This window comes from Anolis sagrei, chromosome 3 (assembly GCF_037176765.1).
Source record: "Anolis sagrei isolate rAnoSag1 chromosome 3, rAnoSag1.mat, whole genome shotgun sequence".
NCBI classification, from domain to species: Eukaryota; Metazoa; Chordata; class Lepidosauria; order Squamata; family Dactyloidae; genus Anolis; species Anolis sagrei.
The window spans coordinates 25892067-25908269 of record NC_090023.1 but is presented as its reverse complement, the minus strand read 5'-3'; the positions used below and the strand labels follow the sequence as shown (position 1 = coordinate 25908269).

Sequence of the window (16203 nt, the reverse complement as noted above, 5' to 3'; positions counted from 1 at the left end):
GCTGAGAGAAGAAGAAAGAAAGAAAGAAAGAGAGAGAGAGAGAGACAGATTTTGGAGTGTACCCTTGCTTCATGAGCTGCTGAAGGAGTTTATTCACATCGACAAAGAAAGACAATTTTAAACCTTCCATAAAAGGGCATTTAGTGAGTTGATGCAACTGATCATATTATACATAAGTTGTTCTGAATTAAGAAGAGTAAACTACTTGTTCTTTACGGTTTACCTGCATGTCATATTTTCTTTCTCTGGCAAGGCAGTGTGTGGGTTGATCAAACGTGAACTACACATGGTGTATTTTACATTATGCCACAAATTCTATTTTTGCTTTGAAGGGAGGTTGGATCCCATAACTGATAGGACTGGATGCTTCCTTGATATGTCCCCTCTGTTACATATTTTCCATCATTTAGCATTAAGAAAGCTTATGCCTCTCAAAGCCCCCCCCCCCCCCATTAAAAAAATAGAGCTAACTGATGTTCAGGGGCAAGTTCTTGCCCCCAAACCAGCCAAAACCATCTAGCATTGTTTTGTGTTCTTTAACACTCCAAAGCCCACCAAGCCTCCCAAAAACACACACAAAAAGCAAATAAATCTCCAAATTGTCAAAATTGCAAGTTGAAGTGACATTGCACAACTCTGAGTGTTCCAAGATATCTTGGTGTTATTTCCCAGTTGGGCACAGGGAAGAAAAAAAAAGTCACTGCAAACTAATTCAACCAGAGAAGTCAGCCGTAGCAGAGCACTGGACACAGCATTTTATTTGGGAACACAGAAATGCTTGCCCGCTCTAACAACCACCATGTTAGACTACATTGAAAGACATTGAAATCCACAAGTATGTGGAAAATTTCATCAGAAAGGAGGAAACTGTGAAAATGAACAAAATCTGGCAAACAGTATTTTAAAAACTCTAAAATTAGGACAATAAATAAAGAACAACACACTGAAAACAGGGGAATTCCAGGCATGAAACAATTAAGGCCAGTGAACGCCTCCCAAGAAAGGATCCCCCTGGGCAGGAATCAGCCAGGCCTTGAAGCTGCAAGGCTTTGCAATGCTAATCAAGGTGATTAATTGCAATATTCAATATTCTTGTCTCCAACAGACAAGAGTTCTTTCTCCCACCCTGGACATATATAATCCTCCCTGCTATAGATGTGGGTGAAATGTCAGGAGGGAATGCTTCTGGAACATGGCCATAAGCCCCCGGTGGCGCAATAAGTTAAACCCTTGTGCTGGCAGGACTGAAGACCAACAGGTTGCAGGTTCGAATCCGGGTAGAGCATGGATGAGCTCTCTCTATCAGCTCCAGCTCCTCATGCGGGGACATGAGAGAAGCCTCCCACAAGGATAGTAAAACATCAAAACATCTGGGCATCCCCTGGGCAATCTCCTTGCGGACGGCTAATTCTCTCATTCCACAAGCGACTTGTTGCTCCTGACACGACAAAAAATAAATAAAAAATGGCCATACAGCCTGGAAAACTCACAGCAACCCATGAAAGCCTTTGACAACACAAAAAAGGGAATCCTGCTCCATGCACAACTATCCAATCCTACAAGTTCTATACATTATCGCTCCTTTCTTATTCCTTTGAAGTACATTCAGAGGCCTGGGGCCCGATACTGAAGAGGAAAAGAATCAGTAGGAGCAGAAGTCTTTCCAGCTTGTGGATCTTGGTTGTTGTTGTTTATTTGTTCAGTTGCTTCCGACTCTTTGAGACCTCATGGACCAGCCTACGCCAAAGCTCCCTGTCAGTTGTGGTCACCCCCAGCTCCTTCAAGGTCAAACTAGTCACTTCAAGGATACCATCCATCCATCTTGCCCTTGGTTGATTCCTCTTCCTTTTTCCTTCCATTTTCGCTAGCATCATTATCTTCTCCAAGCTTTTCTGTCTTCTCATTAAGTGGCCAAAGGACTTCATCTTTGCCTCTAATATTCTTCCCTTCAGTGAGCAGCCAGACATTATTTCCTGGAGTATGGACTGGTTTGATCTTGTGGTCCAAGGCACTCTCAGAATTTTCCTCCAGCACCACAGTTCAAAAGCATTTTCCTTCCTTTTCTCAACCTTCCTTATGGTCCAGCTCTCTTATCCATGGGGAATACCGTTGCTTTAACTATACAGTGTGATGTCTCTACTCTTAACTATTTTGTCGAGATCAGTCACATGATGTGTTCTGCATGCAAGTTGAATAGGTTGGGTGAGAGTATACAGCCCTGCCGTACTCCTTTCCCAATCTTGAACCAGTCTGTTGTTCCATGGTCTGTTCTTTCTGTTGCTACTTGGTCCTTGTACAGATTCCTCAAGAGACAGACAAGGTGATTTGGTATGTCCATACCACCAAGAACATGCCACAATTTATCATGATTCACACAGTCAAAGGCTTTAGAACAGCCAATAAATCAGAAATACGGTAGATGTTTTTTCTGAAACTCTCTACCTTCCTCCATTATCTAGCAGATATAGGCAATTTGGTCTCTTGTTCCTCTACCTTTTCTAAACCCAGCTTGTATATTTCGAAACTCTCGCTTCATGTATTGCTGGAGTCTACTTTGCAGGATCTTGAGCATTACCTTACTGGCATGTGTAATAAGTCCCACTGTACAAAAGTTTGAGCATTCTTTTTCATTTCCCTTTTTTGGTATGGGATATATAAGTTGATTTTTTCCAATCGGATGGCCACTCTTGTGTTTTCTTGGTAGGTACCCAATAATCCCAGCCTTGACACTAGCTTTGGGGAAGCATTTTAGATCTCATTTCACAGTTTGTGAGTAACTTCAGTCTAGTCCCACATCTTTTAAAAAGCAGATCATGGGAAATGAACCAAAGTATTGTTGAATAATCCTTAAAGGGATGCATTGAGACAGCTCCTTGTAATGGAAGGTAGTGACGGATGTTCCTGGGCTGGCCATAGCAGAAACAAGACTTGCTCAGATACTCTTTCAATCAAAGTGTTGTTTTATTAGCAGCTGAAAAGGTGGCAAAGGGCTGAAAACAGCAAACAACAAAAGATAGAATGATATAGAGCCTGCTGGGTATTCTCCTTTTTTGCCAATGAAAGATGGACTTCTCATTTTGTACCCTGCGTCTCCTCAAGGTGGTATAACTCTCTGTGAAGGAAAACAAAGCACTACGTGAAAGAAATGCTAAAAGTTCTGACTCAGAACAAGTGAAGCAAAAGAATCTCTCTCTCTCTCTCTCTCTCTCTCTCTGGCTGCATGCTGTCATCCTCCTTGCTGTGTTTGTATGCGTCTGCCAGAATTTAATTTGCTTCTTCAAGACTCTCATGCTATTAGTTATAGCTGAGATGTTTCTCTGGGGAGCCACATAATTTCATTTGGTGGCTGGGCTTCAGAATTACTCTCTCCATCAGTTTTCTGAGCAGTTGCATCAATCAGATTTCAGTGATCTAATTCCCCTCAGGTGGAGTTAGTTATTGGGAGGCAAAGCTTAAATGGCCACAGGTATCTTTTGATCCTTCCTGGTCTGCAGGTTTCCTTAAATCACTGGTCTCTCGCATGGATTGCCGATTCCCTAATTATTATTATCTCTTCCATCTTTCTGTCTCCATTGCTAACTTGGTAATATAAATGTAATGGGGTTGCTGCTGAAATACAACGATCCTCCATAATGTGAAAAAAAAATAGCAGATTGTTTGGTATATATGCAAAAAAGGAACAGAAGTTGGCTCTCTCTTCCCCTTCTTTTTCCATCCCTGTTGTCTTATGTGGAATTACACCAGAATCATTCCAAATTCCCATCTGGATGATAATGCTTGCCAAGGGAAAGTTACCGCAGAATGACTTTCATGTAGTGAAGCTGTATTCAGAATAAAAAGTAAGAAAGGAAGGGGAGGAAAAACGAAATGTGGCAGCATCTTTAAAACTGATTGGTTTTTATTTTCGCATGGGTTTTTGTGGATATAAACCCACTTTTTTAAATCCAATAATGAGTAGTATTAAAGCCTCGGATATAAAGTATTTTTGTATGGTTGTGTGAGTTGGTGCATGTTTATACAGGTGTGGATTCTACTGTATTCTTTTGTACTTCTGCAACTATATAGATATGATCATATCAATAGGAGCATAGTGTCTAGATCTAGGGAAGTAATGCTACCCCTCTATTCTGCTTTGGTTAGGTCACACCTGGAATATTGTGTCCAGTTCTGGGCACCACAATTCAAGAGAGATATTGAGAAGCTGGAATGTGTCCAGAGGAGGGCAACTAAAATGATCAAGGGTCTGGAGAACAAGCCCTATGAGGGGTGGCTTAAGGAGCTAGGCATGTTTAGCCTGAAGAAGAGAAGGCTGAGAGGAGATATGATAGCCATGTATAAATATGTGAGAGGAAGCCACAGGGAGGAGGGAGCAAGCTTGTTTTCTGCTTCCCTGGAGACTAGGATGCGAAACTATGGCTTCAAACTACAAGAAAGGAGATTCCATCTGAACATGAACTTCCTAACTGTGAGAGCTGTTCAGCAGTGGAACTCTCTGCCCCGGAGTGTGGTGGAGGCTCCTTCTTTGGAAGCTTTGAAACAGAGGCTGGATGGCGATCTGTCGGGGGTGATTTGAATGCAATATTCCTGCTTCTTGGCAGGGGGTTGGACTGGATGGCCCATGAGGTCTCTTCCAACTCTTCTATGCAACAGTGAACTGCAACTCCCAGAGCGCCCAGCCAAGGGATGCCAAACCGCACGAACTCGCAACCAAGGTCCCATTGTGACCTCGAAGGGCCACAACGAGGGCAACCTTGACCACCTGGAAGGGCTCCAGAGATGGGAAAATCCAATGGCCCAAGATGGGGGTCTTTGGCTTGGAAAAAAAGAAGGCCAAGAGGCCAATTTGAAGCATTCTATGATTCTATGATTTAGACTAAGGCCTTAAAACCAGTCAGTACTGCATCTGAAGAAATAGGTTTAACATCAACACTAAGGCGACCATTGCAATCTCAACTCCGTATCCTCTCTGAAGCCAGTTTGAAATGGGTCAAGGAAGTGTGTGTCATTCAAGACTGCCTGGACTTGGAGGGCGACTGTGTTTCCCTAATCTATCTTCATCATTTTCCCGGCGCTGCTGCTAAATTAACATGGAAAGAATAGGAAGAGATTCCTATATGACAAAACAAGAGAGCATTCAACATTTTTCAACAAACCCTTTATCCACAACTAGCAATATCCAAGAGTGAAATGAAACAATTAATTAAAATAAGTCTTGAATATATGAACAAAATATTTTTAACCTTATTGTAAAGCATTTATTTAAAGTGTTTTTGTATCATCTCCAGGCCCAAAGGTCTTTCCAGAATACACTCAGGAATTTTTTTCACCAGCTTCCATTTTTTCTAATTTCCATTTAAATTGCTAAACTTATGGCTATATTTTCTTTATGTGCTGGGCAGTAGCTGGTGAGGCAAGCTTATTTGCTTGTGCTGTTCTCTGTATTTTGCAGCTCATTCATGCTCTGTAGGGGGTTCTGGAAGAAGTTTCTGCCTACCTTGTTTGTTTTTGTAGGCACCCTTAGCAACCATAGGATCGACTACAGCTGAATTCCATTCTTTCCCAGCTCAATCTTTTCTTCCTTGTTTAGTTGAGACATGCTGCTAGGACCGGGTACCAAAATCTGTTTCTCCAGTCTTCCTTCATTGTCTTCCTGCTAAATGCTACTGCTAAAACAGTGGTTCTTAACCTGTGGGCTGCAGACCCCCAGCGGGCCGTGACGATAAAAATGTGGTCCGTGAGCCTCCCTCCTCTTTATTTATTTTATTTCGGCTCCTTTCGCTCCATCTGCCACTGCTTCCCTGTTGCTGACCATGACATATATTCTGTATCAGAAACTAGAGCTGAAGTGGTCTATCCAATGCAATTTTCTGAATCAGCACCCTAAACCAAATCTAAAGTTGACCAAAAACTGATTCAGAACCCTTTTGGTACTAATGTTGGAGAGTGGTCCCTGGTCAAAGTGGTCCCTGGTCAAAAAAAGGGTAGGAACTACTATGCTAGAATAATCTACCTAGATAGAGACAAGGAGTGTTTGACATGCTTAAAAATACTTCGTTGAAAGTCTTCTTTGTCAGATGCAGGCCCGTAGCCAGGATTTTGATTCGGGGGAGGGGGCTGAGTTTGTTTCGGTGGGGGCTGAGTCTGAGTGAAAGAGGGTCTACCCTAGCAAACCTTTTGTATCGTTACCCCAATACCCCCATGCATATGGGATATATTGAGCATGGTGATCAGATCATGATATAAATAAACATAACAGTTTAAATAATGTACCAGTAAGGCCTTTTCGCAGACCACCATGAGTATTTCGGGGGGGGGCTGAAGCCCCCCAAGCGCCGCCCCCCCCCCCCCCGCTACATGCCTGGTCAGATATATTGTGAACTGAGATCTGCCTGTATGTAATTGGTGTTTCTTGTGTACCCTTGAAATAAGAATACAATATGGCCAACATATCTGTGGGCAATACATTTCAAAAAACCCCTGTGGATACCTGAAACCATAGATAATCAGTAGTGAACCCTGTATTTTGACTACATTTGGGCTGGGAGCATATCATAGCATCACACTGGAGGAGCTAGAAATGCTCACAAACACTTACTGAGGGAAATATGTTTCAGAGCATAGGCAAATGAAATTGTCAGTATCAAATCCTTGCATAATGGGGCCATTCTGTACAATTAACAACAAAGCAGCAATGCCACCAACAGGAGCAATGTTCAGCCCAACATGTCAGAAATATAATCAGTTAAAATATTTGAAAGTACCAGATCTTGAAAAGTTATTTTTTTGGACTTCAATTCTTAGAATTCTCCTAGCAGCACTTTGGACTATAGCTTCTAACACCTCCTAACCAGAAAGACCATGAGTTTCAGTGGAGGCGATTTTTGGCCCCAAACTATTTGGGATTTTAAAAGTTAATGATTTATAGCCCTTTCCCCCTGCAGCACAAAAGGTTACACAATTAAATCCCCAACAACGGCAAAGGTCACACAAATTTCACATTCTTTCTTATATGTCAAGTTTCCTTTTGCATGGCCTCCCCTCCTGACTGTAGTTTGCCATATTAATGGATCTGAAAAAAACTACAGTCAGGAGGGGAGATCATGCAAAAGGAAAATTGCAGTGTATTTAGTAGCACAGAAAATTCTATGAGCAGCATGGTATACTTTTTTTAACGCTCCAGAGCTGGTGTTCCATTACATGGTGGAGTATAAAGTGCCTCAAATTAAACATATATCCCGCAGAAGTATATAAAACAGAGAAATAGAGGAGAAAAAATTGAAACAATTTTAGAATACCCTCTGAGAATCATAGTAAGATCACTATACTGTTTAACACCTATTAAAATTTAGCTTGGGTAATTATCTCTGTCTTGTATTTATGCCCATGTATGCAATGCCCATCTTTATATTTACTTTGAAGTCTAATTTAACCTGAAGCCAGTGTGGCCTTTGCAATTTCTTCTCTGTGTCTCTGTTGAGGTAACTGGCGCTCCAAAAGTCTCCTTCTATTACTATTATTTTTGTAAGATCTAATCTTTTGGTTTTGGACAGCGGATTAACTTTAATCATTTGGACGTTATGAGTAAGCCTGACTTCACAATTATTTGATATAATTTAGATGCAAATTAGGCCTCCATATTCTGACTATCATCTGCGTTATTCCTCTTGGTGAGCTTAGCTGCAGCTCATTTCATTGCTACAGTCAAAAGTCTTGTCCGTTTCAAGGTCATTTCGGTAGTGGTTTTTTATTCAATTGCTGCTTCCTAGTCAATTTATACTGTACATACTCAAGGCAGAGTGTCACTCTTGTTGGTGGGAGTTTGTTTACAGGAGGGATGGGCAATTTTGCAGGCCCTGCAGGTTGGTTTTCTGCCCTCTGGATGCTACAAAGTCTTCCAAATATACTTGGAACTGGAGGGAACGGGGTCAGCCATGGGCAGAGCTTTGCTAGTCCATAGAAAATTAACCTTGGGCTAATTATTTAGTTTGTTTATATGTACTTACCAACATGTTATGTGTGCCAGGGATGGACAACTGTAGAGTACAGGGGATCATTTTTTCTCTGGGGACCACACCTCCCCATAGTAAGCCCAGATACCCCAATTTTCTTTTTTCCACCTCTTCCAAAACAGTAACTGGAAGTGATTTTGCATTTTTGAGAGAGACTGAAGAGGAAAATGGAAGTTTTTGTGGGTAATACAAGGTTCTGAGGCTTCTTGACATGGGATGGGAGTATTTTCACGTATCCATACATTTAGAGAAGAGCCGCATAGTTAAAGCAATGGTATTCCCCGTAGTAACCTATGGATGTGAGAGCTGGACCATAAGGAAGGCTGAGCAAAGGAAGATAGGTGCTTTTGAACTGTGTTGTTGGAGGAAAATTCTGAGAGTGCTTTGGACCACAAGAAAATCCAACCATCCATACTCCGGGAATGCCCGAATACTCACTGGAGTGGAGGATATTAGAGGCAAAGATTAAGTACTTTGGCCACATCATGAGAAGACAGGAAAGCTTGGAGAAGATAATGATGCAGGGGAAAATGGAAGAAAAAAAGAAGAGGAACCGACCAAAGGCAAGATGGATGGACTTTATCCTTGAAGTGACTGGCTTGACTCTGAAGGAGCTGGGGGTGGTGATGGCCGACAGGAAGCTCTGGCGTGGGCTGGTCCATGAGGTCACCTAGAGTCGGAAGCAACTGAACAAATAAACAACAACATACATTTGGAGATGCTTTCTGAGGGGTTTGGGGGCATGTATTGCCCTACAATACATCTCAGTTTTTCAACTTTTTTATTTTGGTTTTTGGGCTTTGGGGATCATAAGAATGGGGTCAAGCATGCAGTCTACAGGCCATGCTATGACCACCCTTGATGTATACATTGAAAATAATTTCAGATCAACTTAAATATCAATTAAGAACAGGCTTCTTACATCATGTCATGCTTGTAAAATCTCAGGAATCATGCTGCAGTGTGGGAGGTAAGAGGTTTTTGTTGTTTATTCGTTCAGTTGTTTCCGACTCTTTGTGACCTCATGAACCAGCCCACGCCAGAGCTCCCTGTCAGCCATCACCACCCTCCGTTCCTTCAGAGTCAAGTCAGTCACTTCAAGGATATCATTTATTTATTTATTTATTTATTTATTTCTGGTACTTCTACCCCGGGGGGGGGGGGGGGCCCTCAGGGCGGCTTACAAAAAGGCACGATTCGATGCCTATACAAGATATACATACATACAAAACAGCAGTTAAAACAATTAGCAAGTTAAAACAATCAGTACATAACACAATCAATAAAACTAATTTCATGTTCAGCGTTCAGAGTTCCATAATTCCATTCCGTTTAGTCATCCATCTTGCCCTTGGTCAGCCCCTCTTCTTTTTCCTTCCATTTTCCCCAGGATCATTGTCTTCTCTAAGTTTTCCTTTCTTCTTATTAGGTAAGAAGTGTATGCCACTGAATCTGCCATGTGGCCCTTAAGCTATCCTTCTGTCCTCAGGTGTGGTGGAAAACTTCCACTTCCTCTGCTGAAGAAGGAAGAGATTGCCAGTTTAATACATTCTGTACATGGAATCTGAATAACAGTGGGGGGATTTAGTCTGCTTCAGGCAACAAAATGTTTTGGCCTTGAAGGAAGCTATTTATTGGCTTCCTTGCATCCTGATGTCTCTAGACTCAGCTTTCCATCCTTTCTCTTTGCTGTACATGACTGCATTAAGCAATCTCTATTTAGAGTTATGCATCATGTTTTTTTTGTTGTTGTTTCACAACTAATCCATGGACTAATTTGTTCCTTTTGTCAATATTGTATTCATTGCCAGTAGTCACTGCTAGATGTTTGCATGGCTTTCAGGACTTTAAAACAGACAAATAAATTATTTATTGAAAGTTTATTTTCTTAGGAAAATAACGTCAGGAGAGGAAGCTTCTGGAACATGGCCATACAGTTCGAAAAACTTACAGAAACCCACTATTTTCTCATCGTTTATAAAACAGTTTGGATGTAAGGATGCTGGATAGGTTCCTGGAATCTGTGATGGTTATGAATAAAAATGGCTTTGTTTATTCTGTGTAACTTGGATCCTAAATTCGGTTTTGTTCATGGCATTGGACTTTACTTTTTCCTTCCAACTCCAACTCCCTAATCATCCTTGCTTGGCACTCCATATCCTTTTCTCAGCATTGTGAGTATGTTTAGTAAGGTTATAGGATATGCTATGTTGTGCTGCAAATAAAGGAAGCAGTTAGTGAAAATAGCCTCCACCTGAGACTATTTGAAAAAAAACAAACTACTTCAGATTTAAGTTGATGGTTGAAGTCCTCTTGGGTCTTATGCATGCAGATGTTCTATGGAAGTAGTAGGATATTTCTGTGCCATTCAGAATATTTGCAGAAGCAGAGAGTATTTGTGGTGCTATTGCACTTGCAGATGTTTGGCATGTAATGAGGGTGCACATACAGTGAGCCTTCCACATTTCTTGGATTTAGAGGCATGGCACCCCCGTGAAAGTGAAAAAAAACCCCCATGAATAAAATGTTATTTCTTACTTGAGAATACATCTCACTCAGGATTCCTAGGTCTCTTGCATGACTGTATAGTTGATTTTCATTGGAAGCTGGGGGGACCTAGACATGTTTTAATTTATTGACTCGGCTTTTAATATTTGTACAAAATGTTTACTTGATTGTGTTTTACTGATTTGTTATTTTTTACCTTGTTTATCTGGGTTATATTAATTATTTGGTTTATTTGTTATGTACTCTTGGCATCAAATGGCTGCCATTCTTGTTGTTAGCCATCCAAAGTACCCAGAAGGGAGATGGGAAGGGATACAAATAAAGATGATGATGATGATGATGATGATGATGATGATGAGGCTGGTGTGGTCCCCTGGAGGTGCAGTAGGTTAAACCGCTGAGCTGTGGAACTTGCTGACTGAAAGGTCAGCAGTTCGAATCCAGGGAGCGGGGTGAGCTCCCGCTGTTAGCCCCACCTTCTGCCAACCTAGCAGTTTGAAAACATGAAAATGTGAGTAGATCAATAGGTATCACTTCTGCGGGAAGGTAACAGAACTCCATGCCGTCATGCTGGCCACATGGACAATGTCGGCTCTTCGGCTTAGAAATGGATGCAGGGAAGTGTCTGCCATAGAACAGTGTCACTCAAAGTGGTGGGCCTTGGATCAGTGGTGGCCCTTGAACCATTCACTCCTGGCCTTTATGCGTTTCCAAGCAAGAAGTAAATAGTGGTTGCAACTATAGTGCAGGTCTTTAATATTGGAAAAATATAGCTGCTGGCTCCCTACATCAAACAACCTGAGTTGTATTGTACTAGAACTTCTCTAGGAGTGGGTTTTTGCCATCATGCTGTTGATAAATAATAAGGAAGACTTTGAATCAATTGTGACTTATCATTATGTGCAAACTGGTCTAATATTGTCTTACCAGTATTTACATTCTGAGGGATGGGCACACAATGCCTTTTTTAAAAATTGTGGAACAGGGAATCGTTAGTTATAGATTCTTGGCTTTGGTTCATATTCAATAAAATGTGCATAATATTGAATCATAGTACTGAGTCATTATGGCTTAGAAGACAAAGCACCTGTCAAAGTAGAATGTCTTAAAGGGGCTGAATTGTTGCCATGCAAATTAGAGAAATCCCAAGGTAATGGTACTCACAGGCACTGCCTGAGTAGTATCATTCTCACTTGTATTCCATTCACCATTCTCATCCCAACTGTCTGCTTGTAGTATTCCTTTCTCTAAAATTCTAAATAGTTATTAATTTCATATTCAAGGACCTGCGTTGGGATAATTATTTCCCCTCCTACAAAGGATATACACACTCTGGGATTCAATAAATGAAATAAGTGTTATAAGAAACCTAGTTTCTTGTATTGTCGAAGGTTTTCATGGCTGGAATCACTGGGTTGTTGTAGGTTTTTCGGGCTATATAGCCATGTTCTAGAAGCATTTTCTCCTGACATTTCACCTGCATCTATGGCAAGCATCCTCAGAGATCCTCAGCATCCGGAGAGAATGCTACTAGAACATGGCCATATAGCCCGAAAAATCTACAGCAACTCAACCTAGTTTCTGCCCATAAGTTGCTCATGCAGAATCCATATGGATGTTGTACTCATGCCTTTAATGGATAGTTTTCTGTATGTTCTCTTGCAGTTCGGCTGTGACCGTAGTGAGGCCCTTGTGAACATCTGTGGAGAGAAAAGCTTCCAGGCCTTTGTGTGTGATGCACTCTCTGTTCCAATTCGAAGTGGCTCTTGTGATGCCTGTATATCCATTGCAGTTATCCACCATTTTTCAACAGTGGTAAGTTCAACTCTTGCAAATAGGGAAGGATTCTGGGAATTGTGGTCCAAATAATATTTTCCCAGGGTCTGAGTCTTAAATTAAAAAAAAACCAGACTCTTTGTCAATCTCTATTGGCTATTCTGACTTGTCTGAAGCAGAAGCCTTCTCCATTAGTTGCTCCCTCATCTTTTGTCTGCAGATGATTTCTACTGAGCTTTCATCTGAGCTAGTGTGCATTCCCCACATCTCTGAACCACTGTGAACAGAGTACATCAAGGAGTTAGCATTGTGACACATGGTTTATTGTGCAATGGGTATCATTTAAAAGTTGTATTACACTGACCTGTCTTGGCTTTTATTTGCCAGGATTCCTCCCTTACAGAGAACTTCCAGATGAATTCAGCTTTTTATGCTGGATGGTTGTAGAACACAGAACTCTCACGCTTTACTGCTCAGGCATTAGTTTCACTAAGACAACTATGCCAAAGGTGTGGAGTTACACACTGCAAGGGTCACTTCTGTCACTTCAAACCCACTTGTACACATCTGTTTTTGTTTTTTTTATAATAACTCAGTTTATATTGGGACTTAATGCAGATCATAATATACTAAAATACATGAAAAAAACTTCAGTAAAAATATACTTAGTAGTAATAGTTTGAGTATTCAACTAGGGGCACTTCTACAATGATTTCTTAAATCAGTTTGAAACCATTAATGGAGAATACGGTTTTGCTGTGTGGATTAGGTTGTAGGGACTGCACACATGCAGAAGGTGGCCTTGAACTGGTTTTACAATCTGCAATGTTCGCAGCTTCACAGCTTTAGAAAATAGGCTTGTTTGATAAAAAAATGGTTCAAAACTTGTTTCGGAAATTCATCCACTCTGGTTTAAAACTACTTCCCAGGCTTGGAGGCCAGGGACCAGAAGTGGGGAAAAGCTGAATCCTTTCCAACTCAATTACTGCTTCATAACAGAAATGGCAGAAAAAGCTTAGGAAGGGCAAAGGGACTTCCATAAAACTTCGAAATAGCTTCAAAAAGCAAATCTTTGCGAATTTATTCCGAATTTATTCCGAATCATCCAAACAAATCATGCCATCAAAACCTTGTGATAGGTTTGCCTTAGGGTGATAAATTCCCACAAAATAATTAAAAGTGATTTTAAAATACAATTAAATCATCTATAGAATTAAGATGCTGTAAACATTAATTAAAAAAGAAAGATAAAAAATAACATTTCAGCACACAATTAAAAGGCCACTGAAGTCGATTCCTAAAAGCCTCTTAGAATAGAAAAAAATAGCAAGTTGTATACATCCTAGCCTTCTGTTCTTTGAAGAGGTCTAGTTGCTTTTCTGTCATCAGTTGTTGGACATTTATAAACACAAAGAAGAAGGGCTGATCAAATATAAGTCTGGCACCTTGTGCACTGCCTTATTATGAAAATCCAGAGAGTTCTCTTTGCTCTCCCTCAATTAATTATATTCCTCGCTTGAACACATCTTTCCATAGTATGCTTATGTTTATTGTTATGGTCAGTCAATACTTATGGTTCTCCCCCCACTTTTCTTTTTATAATGCTTTCCATTTCTCTGCTTTCTGACTGGGGTTTTTATTGTTTTAATTAAGTCTTTTAGATGCCTTGAGGCCTCTACTGTTCAATCAAAAGACAGAATAAAAATATATCAATGAATGCATAGATAAAAGAGCCACACTGCTGCTCCTGTTTATATGAATCACCGAGGCACATCTGGTTTTCTCCTTTTCTAATTTGCTGCACCAAGGTGTTGCTTTTATTTGTTGTCTTATTGAATTACCTGCAGACTGATTTGATCTTCTTTCTGCTCAACTAGGAGAGAAGACTGGCTACTCTCAGTGAGTTAGTCCGACTCCTGAGACCTGGTGGAAGAGCCCTTGTTTACGTTTGGGCTCTGGAGCAGGAATACAATAAACAGAAGTCTAAATACCTGAAAGGAAAAAGAGCTGGAAATAGTAACATGGAGGAAACAATAAGTGATGCCACAGAGGACACAGGAGTCAGTAAATCTCAAGATTCTGCACAGCGTGATGGAGGTGTTAGTCCAGCGAAAGATAGATACTGTAGTGCAAATGAAGCTGTTACTACCAGGCTGCCTGTTCATACCAATAGAACTTCTTTCGACTCCCAAGATCTGTTGGTTCCTTGGCATTTGAAGGATGGTGCAAAGAAGAAAGTGGGGCACACCGAGCTCCATCAACCTATGACTAGCTCAGAAAACACTCAAAAGTGTAGTCTTGTTTTCCACCGCTATTACCATGTCTTCTGTGAAGGAGAACTGGAGCTGCTCTGCAAAAGGCTGAATTGTGTAAATGTGCAAGAAAGTTACTATGACCAAGGGAACTGGTGTGTGATTCTTGAAAAGAAATAAAGTTTTTAGCTGCCTTGAAAATGAAGCCGGAAACATTTTTTATAGACATATTCATTTGCAGTGGTGTTTCTGAAAAAGATATTCTGATGGCACTAAGCTTTTATTCCTTCCCTTGCATTTATCAAATAAATATTATTTTACAGTGTTTTGAGATTACATGGTGCTCATTTCCTTCCTTGAATTACAGAATCTTATGGAAAAGTGCCACATTGTCTTGTCATCCTGGATAATTCATAGGCTTGGTGCCAGGAAACTGGCTACATTTTTTTTAAAAAGAAGACATTTTCAAAAAAGGCTTTAGTTGTTGTGGTACAGAAACTGTACTATATTTCATTTTAGTTGGTCTGCTGCCTTGTTACATTGCAGTGCTCATGGCAATTTTACAACCTATAAAAATGACAAAATAGACTAGCCAAAAATCACACACTATAATAACTCAATCAAAGGGAAATAAAGCCCAATTGAGGTGTTCAGTGCTTAATGTGTGAGGGGGAGAGGCGCAAAGGCTGTGTTTCAATAGCAGAGGACATGCTTCGCATTGAAGAAAATCCCAGGTTCAATTCTCAGCATCTACAAATAGAGCTGTCAAAAGCCAGACCTGATAAACTAGATTGTAGGGTAGAGGGGCCCACTGGTGGTACAACAGGTTATTATTTATTTAACAGTATTTCTATATCGCTTTTCTCACCCCTAGGTTAAACTTGCAGACTGAAAGGTTGGCAGTTCAAATCAACTTGACAGTTTGAAAACATGCAATTTTTTTTTGTCGTGTCAGGAGCGACTTGAGAAACTTTATCCTTGAAGTGACTGGCATGACTTTGAAGGAACTGGGGGTGGCCACGGCTGACAGGGAGCTCTGGCGTGGGCTGGTCCATGAGGTCACAAAGAATCGGAATGACTGAATGAATAAACAACAGTATTTCTTATCTCTGTATCTATACATCATATGTGCTTATTCCATAAAATATCATTTTACTGTGTGTTTTAGCAATGTTCTAACCCACCTCGAGCCTTGAGGAGAGGCAGGCAAGAAATGTTGTTGTTGTTCATTGCTGTTGTTGTCTCTGCTCATTTTGGCAGTCTTTGGATCAGATATTGCGGACCCTGAACGGATCAGATACCTGGGATTAATACAAATCACATATCTTCCCAGAGGTTTTCCCTTTTAGGCTAATGGAATTGTCTGAGCGATCCATATTGCAGAACCCTATCTCCAAAATTGGTTCTACATCTTAGAAAACTTTAAATTTGGACTAAAATCTAGAGCAGATTCTTTATCATGCTGACTTTGGAGCACTTAGCCTCCTTTGTATCTCTTGACTAGTTGGATGTTCCACAAGTTAGTTCAACCACCAAAAAGGCTCTGTATCTTGGTTAGGATATGGGCATCGAATTGTGCCTTGGATGTGTAAGCCGCCCTGAGTCCCCTTCGGGGTGAGAAGCGCGGGGTAAAAGTAAACCAAATAAATAGTTGGTTT

The 16203-nt window shown here is 40.7% G+C and overlaps 1 protein-coding gene across 2 annotated transcripts in view; it reads left to right on the top strand.

The window, feature by feature from the left end:
• ALKBH8 (alkB homolog 8, tRNA methyltransferase) overlaps positions 1–14746 on the top strand; it is an 80372-nt gene extending 65626 nt beyond the window's left edge. Inside the window, exons 11-12 of one of the 2 annotated variants that reach the window (XM_060771008.2) lie at positions 12183–12332; positions 14171–14746. In XM_060771008.2, coding sequence (XP_060626991.2) covers positions 12183–12332; positions 14171–14725 — 705 coding nt within the window. In that variant the 3' untranslated portion in view covers positions 14726–14746. Of the gene's footprint in view, positions 1–12182; positions 12333–14170 lie in introns of those variants that run through there. The other variant, XM_060771009.2, reaches the window with a different exon arrangement.
• Positions 14747–16203: the final 1457 nt, after the last annotated feature.